The 26,201-nt window shown below is 42.1% G+C and overlaps 2 protein-coding genes across 12 annotated transcripts in view; one reads left to right on the top strand and one right to left on the bottom strand.

Moving 5' to 3' along the window:
- Positions 1–7,188, bottom strand: part of ATM (ATM serine/threonine kinase) — a 140,040-nt gene extending 132,852 nt beyond the window's left edge. For 2 of the 5 annotated variants that reach the window (XM_035264444.3, XM_078339378.1), the window contains exons 1-5: positions 7,010–7,188; positions 5,002–5,084; positions 2,063–2,164; positions 1,871–1,983; positions 168–313 (exon numbers count right to left, since the gene is read on the bottom strand). In XM_035264444.3, coding sequence (XP_035120335.3) covers positions 168–313; positions 1,871–1,983; positions 2,063–2,134 — 331 coding nt within the window. In that variant the 5' untranslated portion in view covers positions 2,135–2,164; positions 5,002–5,084; positions 7,010–7,188. Of the gene's footprint in view, positions 1–167; positions 314–1,870; positions 1,984–2,062; positions 2,165–5,001; positions 5,085–6,533; positions 6,634–7,009 lie in introns of those variants that run through there. The other 3 variants (XM_035264446.3, XM_054241531.2, XM_054241532.2) reach the window with 2 other exon arrangements.
- A 487-nt stretch (positions 7,189–7,675) lies between these two features.
- NPAT (nuclear protein, coactivator of histone transcription) overlaps positions 7,676–26,201 on the top strand; it is a 67,920-nt gene continuing 49,394 nt past the window's right edge. For 6 of the 7 annotated variants that reach the window (XM_078339379.1, XM_017977518.4, XM_078339380.1 and 3 more), the window contains exon 1: positions 7,775–7,934. Coding sequence is in view for 5 of the 7 variants with exons in the window: in XM_017977518.4 (XP_017833007.3) it covers positions 7,898–7,934 (37 nt within the window). In the remaining 2 variants the exon portion in view is untranslated. Of the gene's footprint in view, positions 7,708–7,774; positions 7,935–26,201 lie in introns of those variants that run through there. The other variant, XM_035264449.3, reaches the window with a different exon arrangement.

Here is a 26,201-nt window from a genome sequence, read left to right as displayed (position 1 = left end):
TTTTTAATAAAAATAAAAATCATTATATGTACTCATACTCAACTTTTATCTTACTATATTTAGAAGAAACTTATACAGCAGTTAAAGTCCTTAAAATAATCTGAAAAAAAAACTCCTGCAACAGTAATCTGCAAAGCCATTGATTTATCATTTATAACATCACTTACTTTTATTTGCACATTTGATGAAGTATTTGACCAAACTACTGATTTCCTGCATCTTTTTCTGCCTGGAGGCTTGTGTTGAGGCTGATACATTTGGTTTTGCCAGTCTCAGACATTCTGTTTCTTTCTGAATATATTTCTGTAAAAATCTTCAAGAAAACAAAATGCAATTTCAGAAACTCATTACTTAAATTATAATAATTTCGAAACCCATTCATGCCATCACAAAGAGCAACTTTTAAACTACCTTGCTCAGAATACTATACCAGATGAATAAAACAAATAAAACAATTAAACATCTCTTTCAAGGCCTAACTCCTACAAACACCACCAATTTAATGTCTGGTCTGCAAAGCCCTTAATCTTCTATGACTTTCAACTGCTTTACTGCCTCCTTCTAAAATTATCATTAAAAGCTTATAATGCTTGTGAGGACTCTCTCAACTCCTTCTGTTATTCTGCACAGGATCTACCTATTTCTTAGGCAGTTGGTAATGTTGCTAGCCATTAAATGAAGCCTGCCTAGAAGATATCCATAACGAGCCAGGAGTGCTGGGTGCATATCTGACCCACGGGATCAGCTTATACAAAACAGTATTCATCTTCAGGTTATAATTATATTTGTGGTATTTAAAATGAACTAGAAAACCAGAAGAAAAAGAGCATGAATTTTTCATGTTACATGCATTCAAATATGTAACAGTCAATCTAATACCAAACAGGAGCCAAAAATAAAACCGCGTCGGTCCTAAACACTGGACAACTAAATACATCCTTCCTCTTGACTACAAATGTTATTTCTAGTTTATTTAATACTCTCAGAATTTAAAATCCTTACAACCTGTCTCTAGTTATAAATGGATTTCATGGTTGAAAATACCTCAATGTGAAAATGCATCAACCCTGTTTGCCGCTCCTGTCCAGCCATCAATTGTGTTTTTTCATTGCTTGAGGCCTTTTTTTGTTGGTTTTAACTGAATTCATACGCAAATATTCCAATCTTCCTTTACTTGTTTTATTACCATTTAACACATGGCATTTACTTATACACAGAGTAATATTTAAAGGTATGAAAGTGAAATCCAAACATTTATTATAATTTTTTTTTTCTCTAATCTGAAGTCTTGTGAACTAATTGATAAGAAAGAAATTCTCAATTTTGAGTGAGGGTAAGTCTAAAACATCTTAGTGAAGAAATGATTTATAATTTTTAATTTCTATATGAACAACCTTTAAAAATTACGTTTTGGGGCCGGGCGCGGTGGCTCAAGCCTGTAATCCCAGCACTTTGGGAGGCCAAGACGGGTGGATCACGAGGTCAAGAGATCGAGACCATCCTGGTCAAAATGGTGAAACCCCGTCTCTACTAAAAATACAAAAATTAGCTGGGCATGGTGGCGCGTGCCTGTATAATCCCAGCTACTCAGGAGGCTGAGGCAGGAGAATTGCTTGAACCCAGGTGGCGGAGGTTGCGTTGAGCTGAGATCGCACCATTGCACTGCAGTCTGGGTAACAAGAGCGAAACTCTGTCTCAAAAAAAAAAAAATTATATTTTGGATAAATATTAAATGCCAAATTCATATGCAAAGCACAATGACATATAGGAAGCAAAGATAAATTTTAAGACTTACACACAAAAATAATATCACAACAGAAATAAATATAAAAGAGAAAAATAAAGACAGTAAAATAATTGAATAGAATACCTAAAAACAGCATCCCAATTCAAATATTTTCCTTGTTTGGAATCTGAATGTCGATCTAAATGTTTAATTGTTTCAGGATCTCGAATCAGGCGCTTAAATTTCTCAACTTCTTTCTGACAAGAAAAAGGAGATAATAATGGATTACTAGGCACGCTTATTTCAAGGAAAAATTGAATTTAAGTAATTTACTACCTTTCGTTCTGTAGCTCTATCATGTTCTAGATGACGGCAGCAAATAAGCAGATCATTAAGTGCTAGACTCATGGTTCACAATTTCAGAACACACATCACTGTCTGCAAAAAAAAAAGAACACAATATACATATATGTGTATATAGAGACAGAGGTGGAGGGATTCACATGCTTGACGTGAAAAAAATATATATATATAATTATTTTATACCACGGTATTTATAGTTAGATTTAATCATACAATTAAAGGCGCATTGTGATCAATGGCACAATAATTTTCCTGAATATTTCCGTATTTAAAAAGAGATTTTCCTAAAATCTATACAAATAATGCTCTAACACAAAAAATGTTTGCTTTGCTTGCAGTAGGAGCAGAATTAAATTAACAGTATAATTTATGCTGGGTAGGCTAGCTCATGTCTGTAATCCCAGAAATTTGAGAAGCCAAGATAGCCAGCCTGGCCAACATGGTGAAATCCCGTCTCCACTAAAAATAAAAAAATTAGCTGGGCATAGTGGCATGTGCTTGTAATCCCAGCTACTTGGGAGGCTGTGGCAGGAGAATTCCTTGAATCCAGGAGGCAGAGGCTGCCTGGGCGACAGCAAGACTGTCTCAGGAAAAAAAAAACGTATTATTTACTTTCTATCACTCTGAGACCAAAGAAACATGACATTTAAATTGAGACATGAAAGGTGAATAGAAAACAGCCAGGCAAATAAGGAAATGAGCACTTAAGGATTTAACACTGACAACGAACCATTTAAAAGCACTCTTGCTTATATGGAGTGATGTGTCATTTTGCTGAGTCAAAGGCTTAAAACATGCTTGGGAACTCATAAGTAGGAGGTTATCAGAGCTAGTAGGCTTTGCCTAGCACTTCCATATCAACTGGTATTTACGTTCTCATTTAACACATAACAACAGGAGGAAAATAATATTCCTGTTTTAAAAGGAAATGAAAGAAATGCTATGCTATTGTGTGGTATCCTTTGCAAATGTCAAAGATCAACTATATTTTACTATGCCTTGATTCCACGGTAGTGGCTCTCTTCTTTTGGGGGCTTCTGATATAATCAAACCCTCTTTTGAAGACCTTTAAAAAAATCTGATAAGAACAGCATGTCAACGTGGACACAAGATGTGAAAAACAGCACTGGGGACTGTTTGAGGGACAGAGAGGGAGGGAGATATGGCTTGAAAGGCTAACTATCAGGTACTGTGCTCACTACCTAAGTGACAGGATCATTTGTACACCAAGCCTCAGCAACGTGCAATTTGCCCATATAACAAACCTGCACACGTACCCATAGAAACTAAAGTAAAATAGAAAAGGGAAAAAAAAAGAAACAGCATTCTGTCTTATTAGTTCTGATCTAAACCTTTATATAATACAAAGAAGTTTTTTATTAGAATATAAATGTCTGTAAATGGAGAAAAATACACATATTTATGTATATTATATCTACACATACCTATATCTGAAGATGAAAAAAGGTAGCAAAAGTCCTTCTCCTGTCCATCCATTTAAATCCTACTGAATCTTTAAAGATCAAGTACATTTCTCTGCCCTGATTCGATCTCACAGAATCTCAAAATTGAGAGGAACTAAGAGACCAGGTCCAATTCCTATGAAGGCAAAAATGTCTCCTACTGTAGCAGGAGCAGCCGCAGGAAACGGGATCTCACAGGAAATGGATCTCTCGGACACCAAATACGGGAGGAAGGAGTTTATTTGGCCGGGAGCAAGGTGGCATAGTTGCCTAACAGCCAAGCTCCCCTAACAAAGGAAGGTTCCTTCTTTATATAGACTTATACTTTAGATGTTACAGTGGAAGAATCTTAGGTTTATAGCTTAACATATGAAAAGGGTCTCAGTTTACAGTCTTAGGAATTACCTATGAAAAGGGTCCCAGTTTACAGTCTCAGAAATTACATATGAAAAGGGTTTCAGTTTACAGTCTTAAGAATGAAAAGGGGAAGTTTACAGTCTTAGGAATGAAAAGGGGAAGTTGATCTGAGATGCCTGGGTCTCCCTCTTCACTACGAAATAAATGCCCTGTCTTTGAACATTCTAGAGCTGTCTATCAGGGCTGGGTGCAGTGGCTCAGGGCTGTAATCTCAGCAATTTGGGAGGCTGAAGTGGGCAGATCATGAGGTCAGAAGTTTGAGACCAACCAGCCTGGCAAACATGATGAAACCCCATCTCTACTAAAAACACAAAAATTAGCCAGGTGTGGTGGCACATGCCTGTAATCCTAGCTACTGGGGAGGCTTCATTCAATCCCAGGAGGCAGAAGTTGCAGTAAGTCGATATAGCACAACTGCACTCCAGCCTGGGTGACAGAGTGAGACTGTCTCAAAAAAAAAAACCAGCATAATTCTCTTCTCCATTTGTATTCACTGGTCATTCTTCTGACCTCCCCCAACCCCCGCAACACTATTACAACCTTCCGTTTACTCTGCTGTAGATTACAGGTTGTTATTTGAGTACTTTTCATTTGATGATATACTTCCTGTGGACAAGTATTGTCACTTTTGCTTTCACATTCCTTATGGTTTTATCTAGAGATCTTCCTACTTCTTCAGTTTCAGTTTAAAGCCCTCTTGAGTCAACAAGGAAAATGAAACTGTTAATCTAACCAATGAAAACACCTTAGCAATATCCAAAGAACCATAAGAGATGACACCTTTATTCTTAAATATACTAAAGATTTGACACTTCCCAGAAGAGGCAGCCCTAAACTTGACTTTTTTTCCCCATGCTATGACTTCTTTGAACTTGTTTTTCTTCTCTTCAGTTTCTTAATGATTACTTTGAAGAAAACAAAATAGTTTAGCATTATCTACATAAACAGAAGATGTTCATTCACTGACACATGCAAACAATATTTACTACGTATAGCTAGACAAATAATGAACTAAACAGATACAAATCCTACCCTCATCGAGGTATATCTGGGCAGCAGAGTGACAATAAACAACTGATAAATCAATGCAGAATTCCAAATTGTGATGTATGCCTCTGAGGAAACAAAAATACAGTAATAAAAAATAACAGTAGAGAGGATCATTTTAGATGAGTTGTCAGGGAACATCTTGCACAGGAGGTTATAATAAAGCCAAGATGTGAACTAACTGGTGCCAATCAAAAAAAGGGGGATCAACACTTCAGGGAAGGAGACTAGCATTGCCAAAGGGTCCTATGATGTAAAAGTACACAGTATGTTGGAAGAACTGAAAGGTAGAGGAACTATTAAGTAGTCAACTAGAGTATGCGTGTCACCATATAAAGATGAAGTTCATTTATACATTAATTCAGAATATCTAGGTTCCACTCAAGGTTCAAATGAGAAGATACAGATTTCCTACTTCCTTAGGGCTCTGAATTGATAAATTCAATGTTTCTTTTTAGATCTCAACCAATTTGATCCCTTTGCAGAACCTGACAATGATGCTTATATCCCATCTTCCTAGAAATAACTCTGCCCTTAGCATGCCATTCTTTTCTAGTGCCAAAGAGTGTGGCATCTGCAATCAGACTATATTAGTTCAAATCCTGGTTCAGCCACTTACAAACTGTATCATCTAAAACAAGTTCACTCATCTCTTCAAACCTCAGTTTCTCAATGATAAAATGAAAAACGATACTAGTACCCACCTCGAAGAGCTCTTATAAGGACCCATATACATGCTTACAGTGCCTGAAACACAGCAAGTGTTCAATAAAGGTTAGCAATGATCATACTCCCTTCCTTTATCACTGTTTCGAAAGTCTCCTTCGATTGTTCTTCCACTCACACCTCAAAGAACAGCTTTGTCTTCTTGATCTCATCCATTCCTATAACCACAACTGTTGAAAACCCGCAAAATATATTTCATTCATGCCGGGTGCGGTGGCTCACGTCTATAATCACAGCACTTTGGGAGGCCGAGGCGGGTGGATCACAAGGTCAAGAGATCAAGACCATCCTGGTCAACAAGGGGAACCCCCTCTCTACTAAAAATACAAAAATTAGCTGGGCATGGTGGTGCGCGTCTGTAGTCCCAGCTACGCAGGAGGCTGAGGCAGGAGAATTGCCTGAACCCAGGAGGCGGAGGTTGCGGTGAGCCGAGATCCTGCCATTGCACTCCAGTCTGGGTAACAAGAGCGAAACTCCATCTCAAAAAAAAAAAAAAAAAAAAAAAAAAATATATATATATATATATATATATTTCATTCAATGCCAGAACTCACTCTGGAGCTTCAGGGTCCTACACTTTGTGCCTTTACACGCATTTTTTTCCTTCCATCTGGAAGGCTTCTATCATCTGCCAAGGTAACACTGCGAAGTCTCACCACAAACTGAATTGATGGTGAGTTTGTAAAGAGCCAGTCACTCCTCTACCATCACAGTACTCCTCTATCACACACATTAAAATCCATTGTAGTTGTACCTGGCAAAAATAGCAAGTAACGCTCACGAGTGCTCACCTCGGGTCAAGATTATCTCACTTATCTTCACAAGTTAGTTAGACAGTAGAGCGAGGCCACACGGAGGACAGTCAGACTAACTCCAGCCCTACGATTCCACAGCCCAAGCGTAACCTCGAAGCTAAAGTTGAAACATCAATAAATGCTCGCTGACTAAAAGTACTAATTATGAGAGAGAGAGATCAAAAGATGACTAGTCACGTCTCGTAGTTAAATCTGAACCCTAACGTGACACGAAGAAAGGATGCGCAGAAGGGAGGGTGCAATTCAGGGCACTTAAAAGGAGGTTATTGGCAAATCCGCTAGGAACTCAGAGAAAGGCCGAGAAAGATGGAGTGAGGACGAGCCAAGGGCCACTCCGGAGGGGTGCATGGGATTGGGTGTCTGGGGTGAAGACAGACTGGTTGGCACGCGGCTGAATTTTCCAACGCAGAAGCCGTTGCGTTGCTTCCCAGTCCCTAGTCCCTAGTCCCTACCGCTGCACTCGGAAGGTCAAAGTGGCATCAAAGGCGGCGGCGGCGGCGGCTGCAGCCCAGATCCCGGCTCCTCTGGCCTCCTCCCGCTGCCACAGCTTCTTTTCTCCGTTAGCCACGCAGGTACCTACTCCTGCTTCCGGTTCAAACCTGGCATGACCGCGCAGCGCCCACTTCTGGAGGAAGAAGCAAGGCCGAGCGGCGGCGGAGCAAGTTGTGCCCATGCGCGCCAAATATCACGCGGTCTCCCCGCTCAAAACACGCCCCCAAAACATTCGGCCCGTCGGAGCAAACGCGCCTGCGCCCTATCCACCAATGACCCACGACCTAGCGTTTGCGGCTCGCTCTCCGGCTCGGGCTCGCGGGCGAGGACCCACCCTCCTCGCCGTCCTCATCCCCGCCCCTCCTCGCCGTCCTCATCCCCGCCCCTCCTCGCCGTCCTCATCCCCGCCCCTCCTCGCCGTCCTCATCCCCGCCCCTCCTCGCCGTCCTCATCCCCGCCCCTCCTCGCCGTCCTCATCCCCGCCCCTCCTCGTCGTCCTCAGCCCCGCCCCTCCTCGTCGTCCTCAGCCCCGCCCCTCCTCGTCGTCCTCAGCCCCGCCCCTCCTCGTCGTCCTCAGCCCCGCCCCTCCTCGCCGTCCTCAGCCCCGCCCCTCCTAGTGTGAGGACGGAAATGACGACAGTTCTAAAGGCGAACGGAGGTGGGTTTCATTTCGGCGCCTTTCTTTCTCTGGCGGAAGCAATTGGCTGGCATGCAGCGAAAGAGGCGGGACAAATTGCCGCGGGTTCAGTGCCGCCACTGGAACCGGGAGATGCGGCGCCGGAGCTGTCGCTGCGTTTGCTCTAACCTGACTCTCGTTCTTTATTGTGGTTCCCGCTGCGGTTTTGATCATGTTGTTACCCTCGGATGTAGCCCGGCTGGTATTGGGTAAGCGCGGACGCGGGAAGGAGGGTATTGGACCTGGCTATGCCGGACGGAAGGACCTTTAAGGCCAGAGGTCTTCCCTGGGTGGGGAAGCTTCGGGGGGTTTGCCTCCTGGCTTACGAGTTGAGACTGGCGGTGGTTCTGGGCAGTTTAAGGCTCTTTGTATGTCGATGCTCCTGTCTTCGGAGGCTGCGTGGCAAGGGGAGGGACGAGGGGAAGCTCGGGCTGGAAACACCTGGGGCCGGATTCGGAGGGAAAGTCAGGCCTCCGCGCTTAATTAGGATCCCTGAAAGAGTTGTCTGCTTGACGGACGGCCTGCGTGTGCTTCAACCTTCTGAGCACTTTCGCTGGTCAGTGCTGGGACCAAAATAGGGACTTCCCCGGGCCCCCCGCCCCCATCTTTTAGGGAGACCTTCCTGGCGCCCTTCTAATAACCCGCCCTTATAACTACGGGTTTGGGAGTAGGGGTGATCTTCCTTCTCTGCCCTCCTCGCAGTACGTCGTCCAGTGTAGAGGTGTGAAATGCCAGTGGCATATTTTAAAACAGCAATTCTTATTTCTTTGATCAGCAAAAAATTTCGGAGGATTGCCTTTTAGTTGAGCGTTTTCTAGCCTTAGTTTTACCTTCATTTGAGGAGGGTGGTTTGTGGGTCACTTGTTTGTCAGGGTGTATTGTCTGTGTGAGAGAAGGGTTGTGTTGTTGTTTGTCCCCTGATAGAATAAAGGGGATTGTACCACAGGGGACGAGAGGTAAAGCTCAAAACCCGAGCCAGTGATTTACAGACATCGTATGCGACGTCTTAAAAGGCAGACATCTGTGATGAAGCCTCCCATAGTATTCACAGCCATTTGCTTCCGTTATTTTATTGTTCGGAAAATCCATTTGTCTTGTGCCTCTTTTAAATGCCCAGCGCTGTCCACAAAAATGCTATTTGGGCAGGGCTCTTGATAAACACATTTTGCAGGAAACGTTAAACGGAAATGGTTCCACCATCCATTTTTGAAGAAACTAATGACAAGTTTAAACTAATGTTTTGTTAATGTCTGATTAATCTTTTGCTTAGGAATTCTGAGTTTTGGCAGTTTGGTAATCTAGTTGAGTTTCGGTAACTAGTCTTAAACATGGTTTCTCAGCCTCAGTACTGTTAACATTTTGGGCCTCAAAATTCTTTATTATGGGGATCTATCTTCAAAATTCTTTATTATGGGAATCTATCCTGTACTTAAACATTGTAGGATGTTTAGTAGCATTCCTGGCTTCTATTTACTAGATTACAGTAGGACACTCATTCCCTACCCTTACCCAGTTGTGATGAGGAAAAATGTCTCTAGATACTGCTTGTAAGTCCCCTGGAGGGCAGAATCACTCCTAATTACAAAATCTTAAGAAAGCAGAATCATTTTCTAATCGGAATAATTCACATCAATTTGTGAGTATTCCTTTTCCATAACCCAGCCACTCTGCTGACTTCCTACTTTTAATCAGCCATGGTTTTGTCTTAAAAATCTTGGTCATTCACATTCCATTTCACTGCCACCAGTCCCGTAGTGTGCCCGCCGTTACTTCTCACTCGGACTTCTGTCATGGCTTCCCGGATACTTGTCCTTGCAATTCATTTTGTTTGCTGTGGTTACACATCTCCCTGAAGCATTCACACTGTACCTTCTATTCTGAAAGTTGAAATGATTTTGTTCTTACTAAAACTTTAAAGAGAGCAGGAGTAAACAGTACCAAAAAAAGCCTCCTTATGCCTAATGCTGTTACTTGGTCATTTGTCATTGCACAATTTTAAAAATATATATCGTGTATGTCTTTCTCATATCAGTTTTATTATTTACTCATGATTCTTCTATCTGCCCCCTCCCCATCTTCAGCTCCCCTTGTTATTGACCCCTTCATAATGGGTTTTTTTTCCAGCAAATCTTTGGGTGCCTGATAGTTCCAAACACTATGCCAATTGCTGAACATAGAGAAGTAAGTTTTCTGCCCTTAGTGTTCAGATAATTAGGTTTTTCTACTTTCAGACACACACACCCAAAACACTCTTCTGGACCTCTCGAAACATTAGACACCCATTAGACAGAACATTTTGTCTTATGTTGTGTGTCACCCTTTCACAAGTCCAGTTTATTCAGAGAACACAGTGAGTTCCACTTAGTTGCTGTTCTGTAAGTACCCTGTATCCTTCAGGATACTGCGCTCTGACTTTGCATCTCACTACTCCGCTTAAGTAGCCCTTGTTGCCCTGTTGGGATTTCACAAGATACCGTACAGGCCAGAATACATCAAAGTGTTTTTTATTGCCTCTGGGCAGTCAGTTGCGTTTTTATCCATTTATCCTTCAAGGTGCTCTGTAGAACTGATCCTCCCTACCTCTCCTGCTTGATCTCAACTTCTTAACATCTGCCATATGCTGCAGACATCCCAAACGAATTGAAGTTTCTCTGAATATTCTTAAATGAATTCTGCTCCTCTTTGCTACTACGCTTGCATTCAAGGTTCAAGTCACACCTGATCTCTGAAACCTCATTCACAGTTAGTACTTCTTAAATGTTGCCAGGGCATTGTCTTATCATGTCTTATTGTAGCTGTTTATTTACTTTTTTTGATAAAATATACATAACAAAATTCACCATTTTGGCCATTTTAAAATATGTAGTTCTTACAGCCCAAAACAAGGAGTTGTTGGTTGTTTGTTTTCAGCGTACAGTTCAGCAGCATTAAGTACATTGACAGTGTTCTTCGACCATCACCGCTGTTGGTTTCTGGAACTTTTTCATTTTCCCAATTTGAAACTTACTTTTTTTCTGGAGCCGCAGTGGCTCCGGCCAGTTGTCCTGGTGCTTGAGGAGGCGAGGCTATGAGTTCAAGGCCAACCTGAGCAACATAACAAGCTCTCATTGATTAGCAAAAAAAAAAAAGAAGAAACTTACTTTTTTTTTTTTAGTTTTATTCTGTAGTCTTATCCTTGGATTAATGGACAAGCTTCAAGAATTCTGGGAGCCTCCAAAACTATCATCTGTAAATGTTTTCTTTAATAGGTTTGTTACCTTCTGTATGATATAGCATGCATTCAAAAAATAGAAAACATTCTGAGTATTTAACATGGAAGGATTTAATGAGATAATTGGTTACACTGGTGAGAGAAAGGCTAAGATGCCCAGCAGCTTTCAACTAAGACATCTCAGTGGTTAGCAGCAATAGGAAGCCACTATACTAATCAGAAGGATAAGGAGAGAGGAAGCGACCAAGAGGCTGGGTTGACTGTATGGAACATGCAAGACTTGTCTGATGAGGGAATGGTAGTCATAGAGGAGACTCTACTGAGGCAGAATGGGAATGGGGGAAAAATGTGGCTACTTCCTTCTGCCCTCCAACTTCCCACCTGTGCTTTCTATTTACTGAGCCCAGCCAGAAGCAGGCTGACAGAAGAGCCCGAGAAACATTGTCTGTATAGAGTCAGGCTTTATGTCATACAGTAGAGAGCAACAGAAGGACAAGAACGAATTTGAGGTCAGACAGGACCAGAACTGACACACCGATGAGAGGTCAAGAGCTGCTGGTTCTGTTCACCTTTATATCACCAAAACATAGATATTTAATAAACACTTGCCAAGTATGGCTGTGATTATGACGTTCCTCTTAGTTTATGGAATAACATGTACTCATTGCTGTCTGAAGCTTTTCGCGAACCTTACCCATTTTGTGTTTTCTGTTGTATCTCCAACTGTTCCGCTTCATAAACTTCGTGCTTCATCCAAACTGGACATGTTCCCCAAATATGCTTGCACATATGCTTTCTGTCAACCTCTTTGGGATTCCCAGCCATCCTTCAGAACTCATCTGCGCCTTCAGACCTCATTTCCTCAAGCTTAGTAATGGTTTCTCCAGCCCCTCCCTTCCCATGAAGTAAGTCCGCTCTATTTTCTTACCACTTTCGTTTTGCGTTACAGTTATTTATATATATATATATATATATATATCTTCTATCTCCAAGTAAGTCATAACTTCATAGAGAGAAACCTTTTCTCTGTTATTTGTGGATCTAGTAATATAAGGCACCATAAGGTAAGGCTTCCTAAGAATTATTTGCATGCTTAAAGGACATTAAATGATTATTGTTTCTAGGGAAATAGTGGAATGTGTGAAGGAGGTGTTTTCCTATAGGGTGCTTTACTATCTCTTGCTTGCTTTAGACTGCTTTCTTTTTATCTTTTCCTCTCTGCAAGTAAGAAGAAAGAATACCCTTCAAATAGTTAGGATCTTATCTTTCCTTCTCTTTTTCAGTGGTGTTTCCCCTTCAGTTGAGTTACCCATTACTACCTCCACTTATAATAAAAGTAAGCTGAAAATAATATGTTAAGAAGAAGGAAACTCAGGCACACTTTCTTACCTATTCAGACCCCTTCGTCAGTAAGTTTACACAAAAAATACACTTCTTTTATCTAAACAGTAATAACTAATACTAGTTGAAGAGTAACTATTTGTATCATACTGATAAGAGATGATTAGTCCCTCATTTGTATTTTCTTTTTTATTTTATTTATTAATTTATTTTGAGATGGAGTTTCATTCTTGTTGCCCAGGCTGGAGTGTGACGGTACAATCTTGGCTCACTGCAACCTCTGCCTCCCAAGTTCAAATGATCCTCCTGCCTCAGCCTCCCAAGCAGCTGGTATTACAGGCACTCGCCACCACACGCCCTGCCCCCGCTGACTAATTTTTGTATTTTGAGTAGAGACAGGGTTTCACCGTGTTGGCCAGGCTGGTCTCGAACTCCTGGCCTGAGGTGATCCACCTGCCTCAGCTTCCCAAAATGCGGGGATTACAGGCATGAGTCACCGCACCTGGCCTGTATTTTCAGTGTATTTGGATTTTCAATCATCTAACATCTGAGATTTAGAATTAATTTGTACCGAAAATTTCCCATTACGTGATGGAGAGTTGGTTATAGTCAGATTCTTCATGATGATAATGAAACATTTTGTAGGCAGATAACTGGTTAATCATATATGTAGTAAGTCCTCATTTAATAGGTTCAATAGGTTCTTGAAAACGGCAACTTTAAGTAAAATGATGTGTAACTAATTCTACCATAGGCTAACTCATATACTAGAATTTCTTCGGCATATTTTTGGTCACAAAAATATCACCACATTTGTAAATAAAGACCAAAACACTTATAATATTAAACATTGAAATAAATGTAAACTACATTTACATTTAAGAAGGATTAATAAAAACAAAGTAATTGGCTGGGCACGGTGGTGCACGCCTGTAATCGTAGCACTTTGGGAGGCTGAGGCAGGCAGATCACAAGGTCAAGAGATTGAGACCAACAAGGTGACACCCTGACTCTACTAAAAATACAAAAATTAGCTGGTTGTGGTGGCGCACACCTGTAGAACCAGCTACTCGGAAGGCTGATGTAGAGAATCCCTTGAACCTGGGAGGCAGAGGTTACAGTGAGTGGAGATCGCCACTGCACTCTAGCCTGGCAACAGAGCAAGACTCTGTCTCAAAAAAAAAAAAAGAAAGAAAAACACAAGGTAATTATTTACCCAATTCGTCCAGCTCAAGGTTGCAGGTAGCTAGAGCTTATCCCTTAGGATGCACGACAGGAACTAACCCTAGAAGGGTGCCATTCTATTGAAGGGCGCACTCACTGTCACTATAATAACTTAAGCACATGTTAGCAACATGTGCATCTTTAGAGTGTGGGGAGAAGCAGCTGTACCTGGAGAAATCCCATGCAGGCATGGGGTAAATGTGTAAACTCCACACATCCAGTGGCTTCTGCCAGAAATTGATTTTTTTCCTCCTCAGCAGCATAACAAAAACATTTAACAAAATGATGTTATTTGAGGACTTGCTATATAATATTCTATGAATGTGAGTGTAGTCAACTATTTACTACATTATTTTGGAACTTCTGGGACAAAAGTAAACTAGAATGTATCAAGTCTAATCTAAAATGAGAACTCAAGATGGTCAAAGTCAGAGGGTTTTTAGAACAGAATGTATTCTAGATATTACTATTTTAAGATGCATTATAACTTAAACACTTATTATAGCCTCTAACAGCCCCATCTCGTGTGTGCTATACAGAGGCATAGTGTCTTATGAAATGCCATGAATTGTCTGTGATGATTTCTTACCAAGTTATGCTAGCACAAATGACAGTCTTTTTCTGAAAAAGGTTGACTGTGTATCACTATATTCTGTCTAGGGCATTGTTTCTCAACCTTTATTTCATTATCACAACTTTAAGGAATCTTCTTAGGCTTTTTTTTTTTTTTTCCGAATCCTCCTCCCCACATGAAATTTTAATGTTTTAGTGTCATGAATATATTGTATATTTCATATATCATGTATATCTGTGATTTATGCATAAAAAAGGGAGATTTTCTTCATTCCTCCCTGTCCCAGAACCAATTTTCACCCTCTTAGGGCAGTATCACTCCTTTTGAGAATGCGTAGTCTAGGGGAAAGCAAATCTACTTTAAGGTAGATATAAATCTGCAAATCCACAGCAGATTTTAATACCAGCATCTGTCAGAAGTCCCCAGGTAACTGAATGCATCTGGGTGATAAGTACTTGAAACTCCACCGTGAAAAGGAAATGTGTCTGAGGTCTTCAATCTAAATCTTGAAGCATATGAAGAAGACACTCCAAGTGCCCTAATTTTAAGGTGATTCTAATAGTTCGTAGCTGTTCTAAATTTTTGCTAGTAACAGCTGACTCGCCTATTCCAAATATTGTAACTGTCAGAAAGCCAGCCATCATAAAAATTACTTTTCAGCCAGCTACAGTTTTCACAAAAAGGGAAGGAAACGTGGCAGTGGGTCTTTGATCTAACTAATTTCACATCTGTGGTTTGATGTTCAATGATAGGAAGATCGAAGTCGATAAAGCTTTCTTTAAATATCCAGGTGCTTTCTCCAAAACACGGTGCCTTTGGTTTTTGATTTGTATATTTGTTTCTTCTCATAGCATTAGTTAGAAAGAGGTTGGAAAACAGATTCATCAACTACAAATAAAGAGTAGTGAGTTGATTCCCAGGTCACAGCTGGAGCATTGCCTGTAATGAGATTACCATTTCCTTGCCCTTTCCCTTTTAAAACCTTGGTGTATAATGACTTTGCAGGCCATCTTAGTTTTTTCACTAGTTGAACCTGGTTAAAGATACAGTTCCAGGTGAAGAGAGTTGAACCCGGTAATTTTAAATTTGGAAGAGACCTTAGAAATGATTTTTTTTTTAATCTTTTAAGTTCAGGGGTATATGTGCAGGTTTGTTACATAGGTACACTTGTGTCATAGGGGTTTGTTGTACATATTATTTCATTACGCAGGTATTAAGCCTAGTACCCACTAGTTATTTTTCCTGATCTTCTCCCTCCTCCCACCCTTCACCCTTCAATAGGCCCCCCCCCGTGTGTGTTGTTCCCCTGTATGTGTCCATGTGTTGTCATCATTTAGCTCCCACTTAGAAAATAATTTTAGTAGCTAACAAATACTTACTATTATGCCAGCACGGAGATAAGTGTACCTCAAAGGAAAGTATAAGGGAATACTTATAAGGGAATACTTGATGGTGGGTATAGGGAGTGATAATTATACTAAACTGTGAAGAATGAGTTGAAGATAGCTAGGCTAAGGAAAGATCAGCTGCCTAAGCAAAGGAAATACGATATACAGTGGCCTTGAAATACAATCATTGGGGACTGAAAGACCAGTTTAGCTAGAAGTGATAGAATGGTAAGATAAAGGCTGAAGAGGAAATTAGGGTACAAAGCAAGTAGAACCTCATACAACATGTTAAAATTTTAGAATCATAGGCTGGGCATGGTGGCTCATGTCTGTAACCCCAGCACTTTGGGAGGCCAAGGCGGGCAGATCACCTGAGGTCAGGAGTTCAAGACCAGCCTAGCCAACATGATTGGCTAAAAATATAAAAATTAGCCAGGTATGGTTGCAGGAACCTGTAATCCCAGCTACTCGGGAGGCTGAGGCAGGAGAATTCCTTGAACTCGAGAGGCAGAAGTTGCAGTGAGCCAATATCGAACCATCGCACTCCAGCCTGGGTGACAAGAGCGGGACTCCATCTCAAAAGAAAAAAAATTAGAATCATATTTTTTTAATTGCGATATGATACACATACTATAAAATGTAAAATTTGTTGGTTTTCTTGGTACAAAAATCCAGGATATTTATGGATTCATAATCTGTAGCTATCTCCACTAATTTCATTATTTCCATTACTCCAAAGAGAATTCTTACACTATTAAGTCATTTCCAATTCCCCGTTCCCCCATTCTCTGCCAGCTGCAAATCTGCTTTCTGTATCTGTATTGAAATAGAATATTTGGCTTTTTGTGTCTTTCACTTAGCATAATGGTTTTAGCATTGTTCCTTGTTGTTGCAGGTATTAGTACTTCATTCTTTTTATGGCTGAATAATATTTCATTATATGAATATGCCATATTTTGTTTGTCCATTCATTAATGGCCACTATTATGAAGAATGCAGACCAGGCATAATGGCCCATGGTGTAGTCCCAACACTTTGGGAGGCCAAAGCAGGAGGATTGCTTAAAGCCAGGAGAGTGAGACCACCCTGGGCAGCATACTAAGACACCCCATGTCTACTATTGAACAAGTAATTATTTGGGCATTTATTTGGTGTTACATACCTCTACTCTTAGCTACTGGGGAGGCTGAAGCAGGAGGATCACTTCAGCCCAGGAGTTCAAGATTACAGCAAGCTATGATTGCATCACTGCACTCCAGCCTGGGTCAGAGCAAGACCCTGTTTCTGGCCGGGCATAGTGGCTCAAGGCTGTAATCCCAGCACTTTGGGAGGCCAAGGCGGGTGGATCACGAGGTCAAGAGATCAAGACCATCCTGATCAACATGGTGAAACCCCATCTCTACTAAAAATGCAAAACTTAGCTGGGCATGGTGGCACGTGGCTATAATTTCAGCTACTCAGGAGGCTGAGGCAGGAGAATTCCCTGAACCCAGGAGGCGGAGGTTGCGGTGAGCCGAGATCACGCCATTGCACTCCAGCCTGGGTAACAAGAGCGAAACTCTGTCTCAAAAAAAAAAAACAAGACCCTGTTTCTGAAAAAAATTAATAAACTGACCATAAATATCTGGATTCCATGCTTCAGAGTTGGCTAGATAAGAAAAAAAAATCTGGATTTTTTGGTTCTGATCCATTAATTTATGTGTCTTACTTCATGCCAGTACCACATTGTCTTGATGACTATAACTTTATAGTAAGTTTTGTAATTGACAAGTGTGCTTCAACTTTTTCTTCATTTTCCAGGTTATTTTGACTATTCTAGACCCCTTGTATTACCTTATGAGTTTTAGGGTCAGTTTACCAATTTCTGCACAAAAGGCAGTTGAGATCTTGCTAGAAATTGTGTTGAATGTATAGGTGAATTTTGGGAGTATTGAATTTTAAACAATACTGAACCTTCCAGTTCATGAACACAATATGTCTTTCCATGAATTTGGGTCTTTAATTTCATCCAGTGATATTTTCCAGTTTTTAATATATAAATCTTTTACTTCTTTTGTTAAACTTATTCCCAAGTATTTTGTTTCTTTTGATGCTATTGTAACTAGCATTGCATTCTTAATTTTTTATTGTTCATTGAAGTTGATTGCTTTTTGTATTTTCATTGTGTATCTTGCAACCTTTTTGAAGTTATTTATTAACTGTAACAGTTGGTTTTTTTTTTTTATGAATTCCTTAGGATTTTTTTTTTTTTTTTGAGACGGAGTTTTGCTCTTGTTACCCAGGCTGGAGTGCAATGGCGTGATCTCGGCTCACTGCAACCTCCGCCTCCTGGGTTCAGGCAATTCTCCTGCCTCAGCCTCCTGAGTAGCTGGGATTACAGGCACGCGCCACCGTGCCCAGCTAATTTTTTGTATTTTTAGTAGAGATGGGGTTTCTCCATGTTGACCAGGATGGTCTCGATCTCTTGACCTCGTGATCCACCCGCCTCGGCCTCCCAAAGTGCTGGGATTATAGGCGTGAGCCACCGCGCCCGGCCTAGGATTTTTTATATAAGACATAATGTCATCTGCAAATAGGGGTAATCTGACTTTTTTCTTTCCAATCCGGATGCTTTTTATTGCAAGTTTTTTCCTAATTGCCCTGGCTAGAGGATACCTGCAGTATTGAATAGAATGCCGGGCACTGTGGCTCACACCTATAATCCTAGCACTTTGGGAGGCCAAAGTGGGTGGGTAACCTGAGCTCAGGAGTTCGAAACCAGCCTGGGGAACACAAAGAAACCCCATCTCTACTAAAAATACAAAAAATTAGCCGGGCATGGAGGCATGTGCCTGTAATCCCAGCTACTCAGGAAGCTGAGATAGAATTGCTTGAATCTGGGAAGTGGAGGTTGCTGTGCAAGACTCCATCTCAGACAAACAACAACAAAAAAAGAATAGACATTCTTATGTTTTTCCTGATCTAATGGGGAAAACTTTGAATAAGGTTCTTACTCTGGCATCCAAGCTGGACTACAGTGGCATGATTATGACCCACTGCAGCCTCAGCCTCCCAAGCTCAAACAGTTGACCTTAGCCTCCTAAGTAACTGGAACTATAGGCACGTGCCACCACGCCCAGCTAATTTTTTATTTTTTGTAGACATGGAGTCTCACTGTATTGTCCAGATTGGTTGGATTTTGTTCAGTTGTTCTTTTTCCATGATAATGTGATTTTTGTCTTTCACACTATGAATAACTATGTAACTATACTTATTACACTGATTTATTTTTAAGAATTTTTTTTTTTTAACCTGGGGACAGGGTCTTGCTGTATCACCCAGACTGGAATGCAGTGGCACAGTCACAGCTCACTGCAGCCTTGACTTCCCAGGTTCAAATGATCCTCTTATTTCAACCTCCCGAGTAGCTGGGACCACAGGTGCACACCATACCCAGCTAACTTCTGTATTTTTTGTAGAGATGGGGTTTTGCCATGAGGCTCAGGCTGATCTGGAACTCCTGAGCTCAAACAATCCTCCTGCCTCAGCCTCCCACAGTGCTGGGATTACAGGCGTGAGCCCTTGCGCCCAACCTGTTGAGGACTTTTTATCCACTTTCATAAGAAGTGTTGGTGTGTAGTTTTCATGTGATGTCTTGTTCTGGTTTGGCTGTCACAGTAATATTGGTCTACAAGAATGAGTTGAGAAGTCCTCTCTCTACTGCTATTACAAAAAGGGTCTGTAAAGGATCCATGTCATCTCTTCATTCAGTGTTTTGTAGAATTCACCAGTGAGGGCATTTTATCCCAGCTGGGCTTTTCCTTGTGAGAAGTTTCTTTATTACAAATTCAGTTTCTTTTTTTTTTTTTTTTTTTTTTTTTGAGACAGAGTTTTGCCATTGTTGCCCAGGCTGGAGTACAAGCATGATCTTGCTCACCACATCCTCCTCCGCCTCCCGAGTTCAAGCGATTCTCCTGCCTCAGCCTCATGAGTAGCTGGGATTACAGGCATACACCACCACGCCCGGCTAATTTCTTGTATTTTTAGTAGAGACAGGGTTTCACCATGTTGGTCAAGCTGTTCTGAAATTCCTGACCCTGTGATCTGCCTGCTTCTACTTCCCAAAGTGCTGGAATTACAGGTGTAAGCCACCGAGCTCAGTCATAAATTCAGTTTATTTACTTGTTATAGGTCTATTCAGATTTTCTGTTTCTTCTTCAGTCAGTTCTGGTAGTTTGGGTCTGTATTAGGCCATTCTTGTGTTTCAATGAAGAAATACCTGAGAATGGGTAATTTATCAAGAAAAGAGCTTTAATTGGCTCACAGTTCTTTAGGTTTTACAGGAAGCATGGTGCTGGCATCTGCTTGGCTTCTGGGGAGGCCAAGCTTAATAATCATGGTGGAAAGTGAAGGGGGAAGCTGGCCTCTCATGTGGCAAGAGTAAGCAAGAGAGAAAGAGGTGTCACACACTTTTAAACAACCGGGTCTTGTGAGAACTCACTATCTCGAGGCTAGCACTGAGACATGAAGAATATGCCCCCATGACCAAAACACCTCCGACCAGGCCACACCGCCAACATTGGGGATTACAATTCAAGGTGAGATTTAGCAGGAGCAACATGTAAACTATATCAGGGTCTTTCTAAGAATTACTTATTTCACCTAGATTCTCTATATTGTTGAGATAATAACTGTTCATGGTATTCTTTTACATTGACATTTATTTCCGTAATATTGATAGTAATGCCCCCTCTTTCCTGATCTAGTATAATTTGAGTATTCTTTTTTTGGTTGGTCTAGCTAAAGATTTGTGAATATTGTTGGACTTTTCAGAGAACTAGCTTTTGTTTTTATTCATTTTTCTGAATTTTTATTTGTTTTACTTATTTATACTCTGCTTATTATTTTCTTCTGCTTTGCTATTTTCTAGTTTCTTAAGGTAGATGATGAGGTTATTGGTTTTACATTTTTAATTTTTTTTTCTTTGGCAACAAGATCTCAGTCTGTTGTCCAGACTAGAGTGTAGTGGCGTGATCATAGTTCACTACAACCTTGAACTCCTGGGTTAAAGTGATCCCCCTGCCTCAGCCTCCTGAACTACTGGGACTACAGGCATGTACCACTATACTTACGTAATTTAAAGAGATTTTTTTAGACACAGGCTCTTGAACTCCTCACCTCATGGTACCCTTCTGCCTCAGCCTGCCATATAGCTGGGATTATAGGTGTAAGCCAACATCCCAGGCTTATCTTTTCATTTACTTATTTTATTCTTTTTTCTTTTTTGAGATGGAGTCTTTCCCTGTCACCCAGGCTGGAGTGCAGTGGTGCAGTCTCAGCTCACTGCAGCCTTCACCTCCCAGGTTCACACAATTCTCCTGCCTCAGCCTCCTGAGTATCTGGGATTACAGGTGCCTACCACGATACCCAGTTAATTTTTTGTATTTTTAGTAGAGACGGAGTTTGCCATGTTGGCCAGGCTGTGTGGGGGTCCGGCACGTCTGCCAGGGGGCTTCCGACCAGCAGAGAGCCTCAGCCCCACTCAAGTGTTCTTAACCTGGAAGAGGGAGTGCGCGGAAGAAAAGATAGATAGAGAGCGGGGTCTGGAGGACTGCCAGGCAATGCCGGAGCAAGAAGTGCCAAGACAGCAAGTTTATTTGTGCAAACTACAGGTTATATACCTTTCAGTGTTTGAGGAGTGACGTACATTCCATTGTATCTTGAAATAAAATCAAGAACAAAAATCACAAGAAAAGAGGTACAGAAAGTATGACTCTTAATCAAAGGGTGTACAGCAAAGGGACAATAAAGCTTGCAAAAAGGGGATCATAAATCTAAACGTGTTTTTCTAAAATCAGTTAAGCAAGCAAGTAAGATTGTTAACAAGGTATAGCTGGACCTTTCTAAATGTCATTCTAACCTTGCCTATTCATATAGGATCATATGCAAACAATATGACTGAGTTAGCAGAGGTAAATGAAGTCATACAGTTATTGTGCACAGAAGGAACTAGGAGGCACACAATGTCTACCCATACAGTGTCTCATTAGACCACAAGGCTTGAGCTCAGCCATTCTGTTGCAAATGTCAGAGGCAAAGATTGATGTTTATAAAATCAGTGCAACTAGACTTCCTCCTTTCCCTTAGCTCAACAGCCTCCAGGAAAGGAGAAACGTGTATGGGCTCAAGCTCAAGATGGCGAGGGTCCTGTCAAGGGCCCTTCACAGGAGCGATCCCCACAAGGCTGGTTTCAAACTCTTGACATCAGGTCATCCGCCCACCTCAGCCTCCCAAAGTGCTAGGATTTCAGGCATGAGCCACTGTGCCTAGCATCTTTTTTTTTTTTTTTTTTTTAACACAGGTATTTATAGCTGTAAATTTCCCACTGTGCACTGCTTTAGTTGCACTTCATTAATTTATTGACACTTATTTCATGTCCTAATATGTGGTCTGCCCTGGAACATGTTCCATGTGCAATTGAGAAAAACGTGTATTATGCTGTTTTTGAGTGGTGTGTTCTGTTGATGTCTGATAGGTTTAGTTGCTTTAACAGTGTAAATTTTCTGTTTATTTATCTTCTGCCTAGTTGTTCTATGTATTACTCCAAGTGCGGTATAGAAGCCTCCAACTTTTGTTGTTGAATTATTTGTTTCTACCTTCACTTCATTCATACTAAGACAAGGTCTCACCTTGTTGTCCAGGCTGGAGTGCAGTGGTGTGGTCGTGGCTCACTGAAGCCTTGATCTCCTGGGCTCAAGCTATCCTCCCACCTCTCTGCCTCTGGAGTACCTGGAACTACAGGTGCATACCACCAAGCCCAGCTAATTTCTAAAAACCACAGAGGTGGGCTCTCACTAGGTTTCCCAGGATGGTCTTGAACTTCTGGGCTCAAGCAATCCTATCACCTCAGCTATTGTTATCTTTTTGATGGATTGACCTTTTTTATCATTATCTTTGTTTCTAGTAACAATATTTGTCTTAATATCTACTTTGATACAAGTTGAATATCCCTAATTCAAAATTCAGAATGCTCTAAAGGCAAAACTGTTTGAATACCTACATCATGCGCAAAGGAAGTGTCCACTGGAGCGTCTCAGATTTTCAGATTAGTGATATTCAACCGATAAGTATAATGCAAATATTCCAAAATCTAGAGGGAGAAAAACAAACCTGAAACACTTCTGGTCCCAAGCATTTCAGATAAGATACTCAACCGGTATTAATAAAACAACCTTAAATCTTACTGATACTAGATGGCGTATCTTTCCTATCCTTTTACTTTCACCCTGTTTGTGTCTTTGAATCAGTCTGGAGCAGCTGATGTTGAGACACCAACTGCAGCATGGGAGGTGCAGACAGGGCTCTCTGTTCCACGGAGCGGTGGGAGCTGGGAACAGGTGGGTGACCTGCCCCCTTCCAAGTTGGACGGGCAGGAGCCCTGCCCTCCTAGGTGTATTTGCAGCTGTGGAGGGGGCATCTCTGCAGCTTCGGGGGCCCAGGAAGGCCCCCTTTTCCCACAGGCTCAGAATTGCCTATTTCTACTGCTAGCCTCTTCCTGCTCCCAGTGCCCACTCCCAATTTCAGAGCGAAGTTTAGGCTGACCCTGCATGCTGTCAGGACCTGCCCGGGTGTGTGCATGCTAGGGGCAGTGCCGACACACATGCCCCATGCTGCCTCGGTTTGCTCCAGACTTTCAGCGCTGACAAGCACAGGATGGAGGCCGAGGGTAGGGATAAGGCCATGTCAGCATGGGCCTGCTTGTTGGAATGAACAACCTAAGCACTGTAGGCACCTTGGATGGCAGGTTCATAGCAATAGGAGGCAGACGGGCTCCTGGGTCGAAAGAAGTGGGCACCTGATGAAACCCCATCTTCAAGCCAGGGATGGCTAAATCCTGGGGGCCAGACTAGATTTGTGGCCCAGAGTGAGAATTTATGGTGCTTTTTCTGGGCCCACCCATGGCTGCCCATGGACCAGTCAGCACACACTTCCTCCTTTCTAAAGCCTGTAAAAACTCCAGACTCAGCCAGACTCAGGAGAGACATCAGGACTACCAGCTGTGGGAAGGGGCTACCCACTCCAGGTCTTCTCTCCACAGAGAGCTGGACACCCTTGGGATGACCTGCATGCAGAAAGAAACTACCTGCTGTGGGTCTCCTCTCCATTGAGAGCTGGACACCTGTTAGGATGACCTGCCTGCAGAAAGGAGCTACCCACTGTGGGTATCCGCTCTGCTGAGAACTGAACACTCATCAGGATGACCTGTGTGCAGAAAGGAGCTTCCCACTGTAGGTATCCTCTCCACTGAGAGCTGGATACTTGGGGAGACGACCTGCCTGCAGAAAGAAGCTACCCACTGCAGGTCTCCTGAGGGCTGTTCTGTCACTCAGTGAAGCTACTCTCTGCCTTGCTCACCTTCCAGTTGACTGCAGACCTCATTCTTCCTGAACACATGCTAATAACATGGGACCCACTGAAAGATGGGACTGAAACAGGACTGAAACATGTCCCCTTGCTTACCACATTGCAGACAATGAGAAGGAGAGAAGAGCTGAGGTCTTTTGGGGCGCCCAAACTTAGGAGCTCCCCAAACCAGGGCTGCAACACCCTCTTTGGGGCTCTGGGGTTCTTGATGTCTCTAAGTTTCAGGGTGCCACCACATTCCCCAGTGCCCACAATGGAAGCCCCTATGGTGTGCCTGATCTAGCTGCAACCTCTCAGGGAACCAGCACCTGGATTTGCCTACCCCACTGCAGCCAGCATGCCTGGTGTGTGCAGCGGCCGGACCCGGTGCTCACTCATACACCCCTCACTGCTGCACACCTGGCTTACCCCTAGCAGGCATGGGATGTGGACCAGTAGCATGAGCTGAGCACAGCCTGCTGGGCCAAGTGAATACAACAAGCCCAGCAGGCCCTGGCAAAACTCAGGCAAAGGCACCACCAGCCACAGGTTTTGAGCTGGAAAAGCGACACCCTGAGGATCCTGTGACAATAGCATATAGTTGGATCATGTTTTTAAGGCCATATAAATTACACCTTCATACATTATATGCCCATATTTTATGTACCGTTATCTTTTTAAAGGGGAAGAAAGATTACATACAATAAATATTTACACTATTTAATTTTTTTTTTTTTTTTTTTTGGAGACAAGAGTCTTGCTCTCTCCCAGGGTGGAATGCATTGGCATGATCTCACCTCACTGCAGCCTCTGCCTTCCCACTTCAAGAGATCCTCATGCCTCAGCTTCCTAAGTAGCTGAGATTACAGACGAGTGACACCATGCCTGGTTAATTTTTTTGTATTTTTGATAGAGTTGGGGTTTTGCTGTGTTGGCCAGGTTGGTCTCGAACTCCTGGCCTCAAGTGATCCACCCACCTGAACCTCCAAACACTGCTGGGATTACAGGCATGAGCCACCACACCTAGCCTAGATTGCTTTATATTATGTTGGTGTCAAGTAACTCTCCAGTGTCATCTCATTTTAGCCTGAAAGAGTTCCCCTTTGGTATTTCTTACAGGGAAAATCTGCTAGCAACAAATTCTTTTAGTTTTTATCTGATAACAGAAAATTTTTTAAAAATTTAGTTTAGAGTCTTGCTAGATACAGAACTTCCTTGAGGCTGGGCATGGTGGCTCGCTTCTGTAATCCCGGCACTTTACGGGGGCCACGCTGGGAGGATCACTTGAGGCCCGGAGTTGAAGACCAACCTAGGCAACATTTAGTAAAACACCATCTCTATTAAAATTTTTTTCTTTTAATTTTAATTAGCCAGGCATAGTTGTGAGTTCCTGTCATCCCAGCTACCTGGGAAACTGAGGTGGGAGGATTGCTTGAACCCCAGAATTTGAAGCTACAGTGAACTATGATGGTGCCACTGCTCTCCAGCCTGGGCAATGGAGTGAGACCCTGTCTCAAAAACAAAAAAATTCTTGGTTGATCTTTTTTTTTTTTTTTGGCTATTAGATCTTGTATCTTTTTTCCTTCAGCAATCAAAGTAAACATGAGGTCTTTGAATATCATCTCACTACTTCTGGTTGCTGATGAGAAATGAACTGTCAAACTTGCTGAGAAACCCTTATGTGTTACGAGTTGTTTTTCTTGCTGCGTTCACGATTTTATCTTTTCAGTTTGATTATGATCTGTCTAGGTATGGATCTCTTTTAGTTTATCCAACTTGGAGACTGTTGAGCTATCTTGATGTGTAGATTAAGTTTTTCCTCAAATTTGCAAGGTTTTGGACATTATTTCTTCAAATATTCTTTCTGGCACTTCTAAGATTTCCATTATGCTTATGTTGGTACACTTGATGGTATCCCTCAGGTCTCTGAGACTATTCACTTTTCATCATTCTGGTTTTCTTTCCGTTCCTCAGATCACAGGACCGTTACATTCTCTGTCTCCTTCCTGCCATCCGCAACGCAGCAAACAATAGAGGGGTGTGTTTCAGTTTGTTTGTGTTACAGCTTATTCAATCACGCTGCTCCACTCTGGCTTGTGGCTCCTGGATTCGCCTGGCCCTGCTACTGCTTCCAGTCATGTGGGGCAGCTTCCCAGTGCTGGCAGAAGGCGGGAGGGCTACAGTGTTACAGCTCCTTTCCCACCCGCCATTCAGCAGGTTCTAGGCTCTCATCCTGCCTCGGAGAAAAATGAGGTTACACGGACACCAGAGATTGAGCAAGGTGGAAGGGATTTTATTGAGCAGCAGAACAGCTCTCAACACGAGAGGGGACCTGAAATAGATAACCCTCTGTGTG

Source organism: Callithrix jacchus, chromosome 10, assembly GCF_049354715.1.
Source record: "Callithrix jacchus isolate 240 chromosome 10, calJac240_pri, whole genome shotgun sequence".
NCBI lineage: Eukaryota > Metazoa > Chordata > Mammalia > Primates > Cebidae > Callithrix > Callithrix jacchus.
Note: the sequence above shows the minus strand (reverse complement) of the source record. Positions and strands in the feature narration are given on the sequence as shown.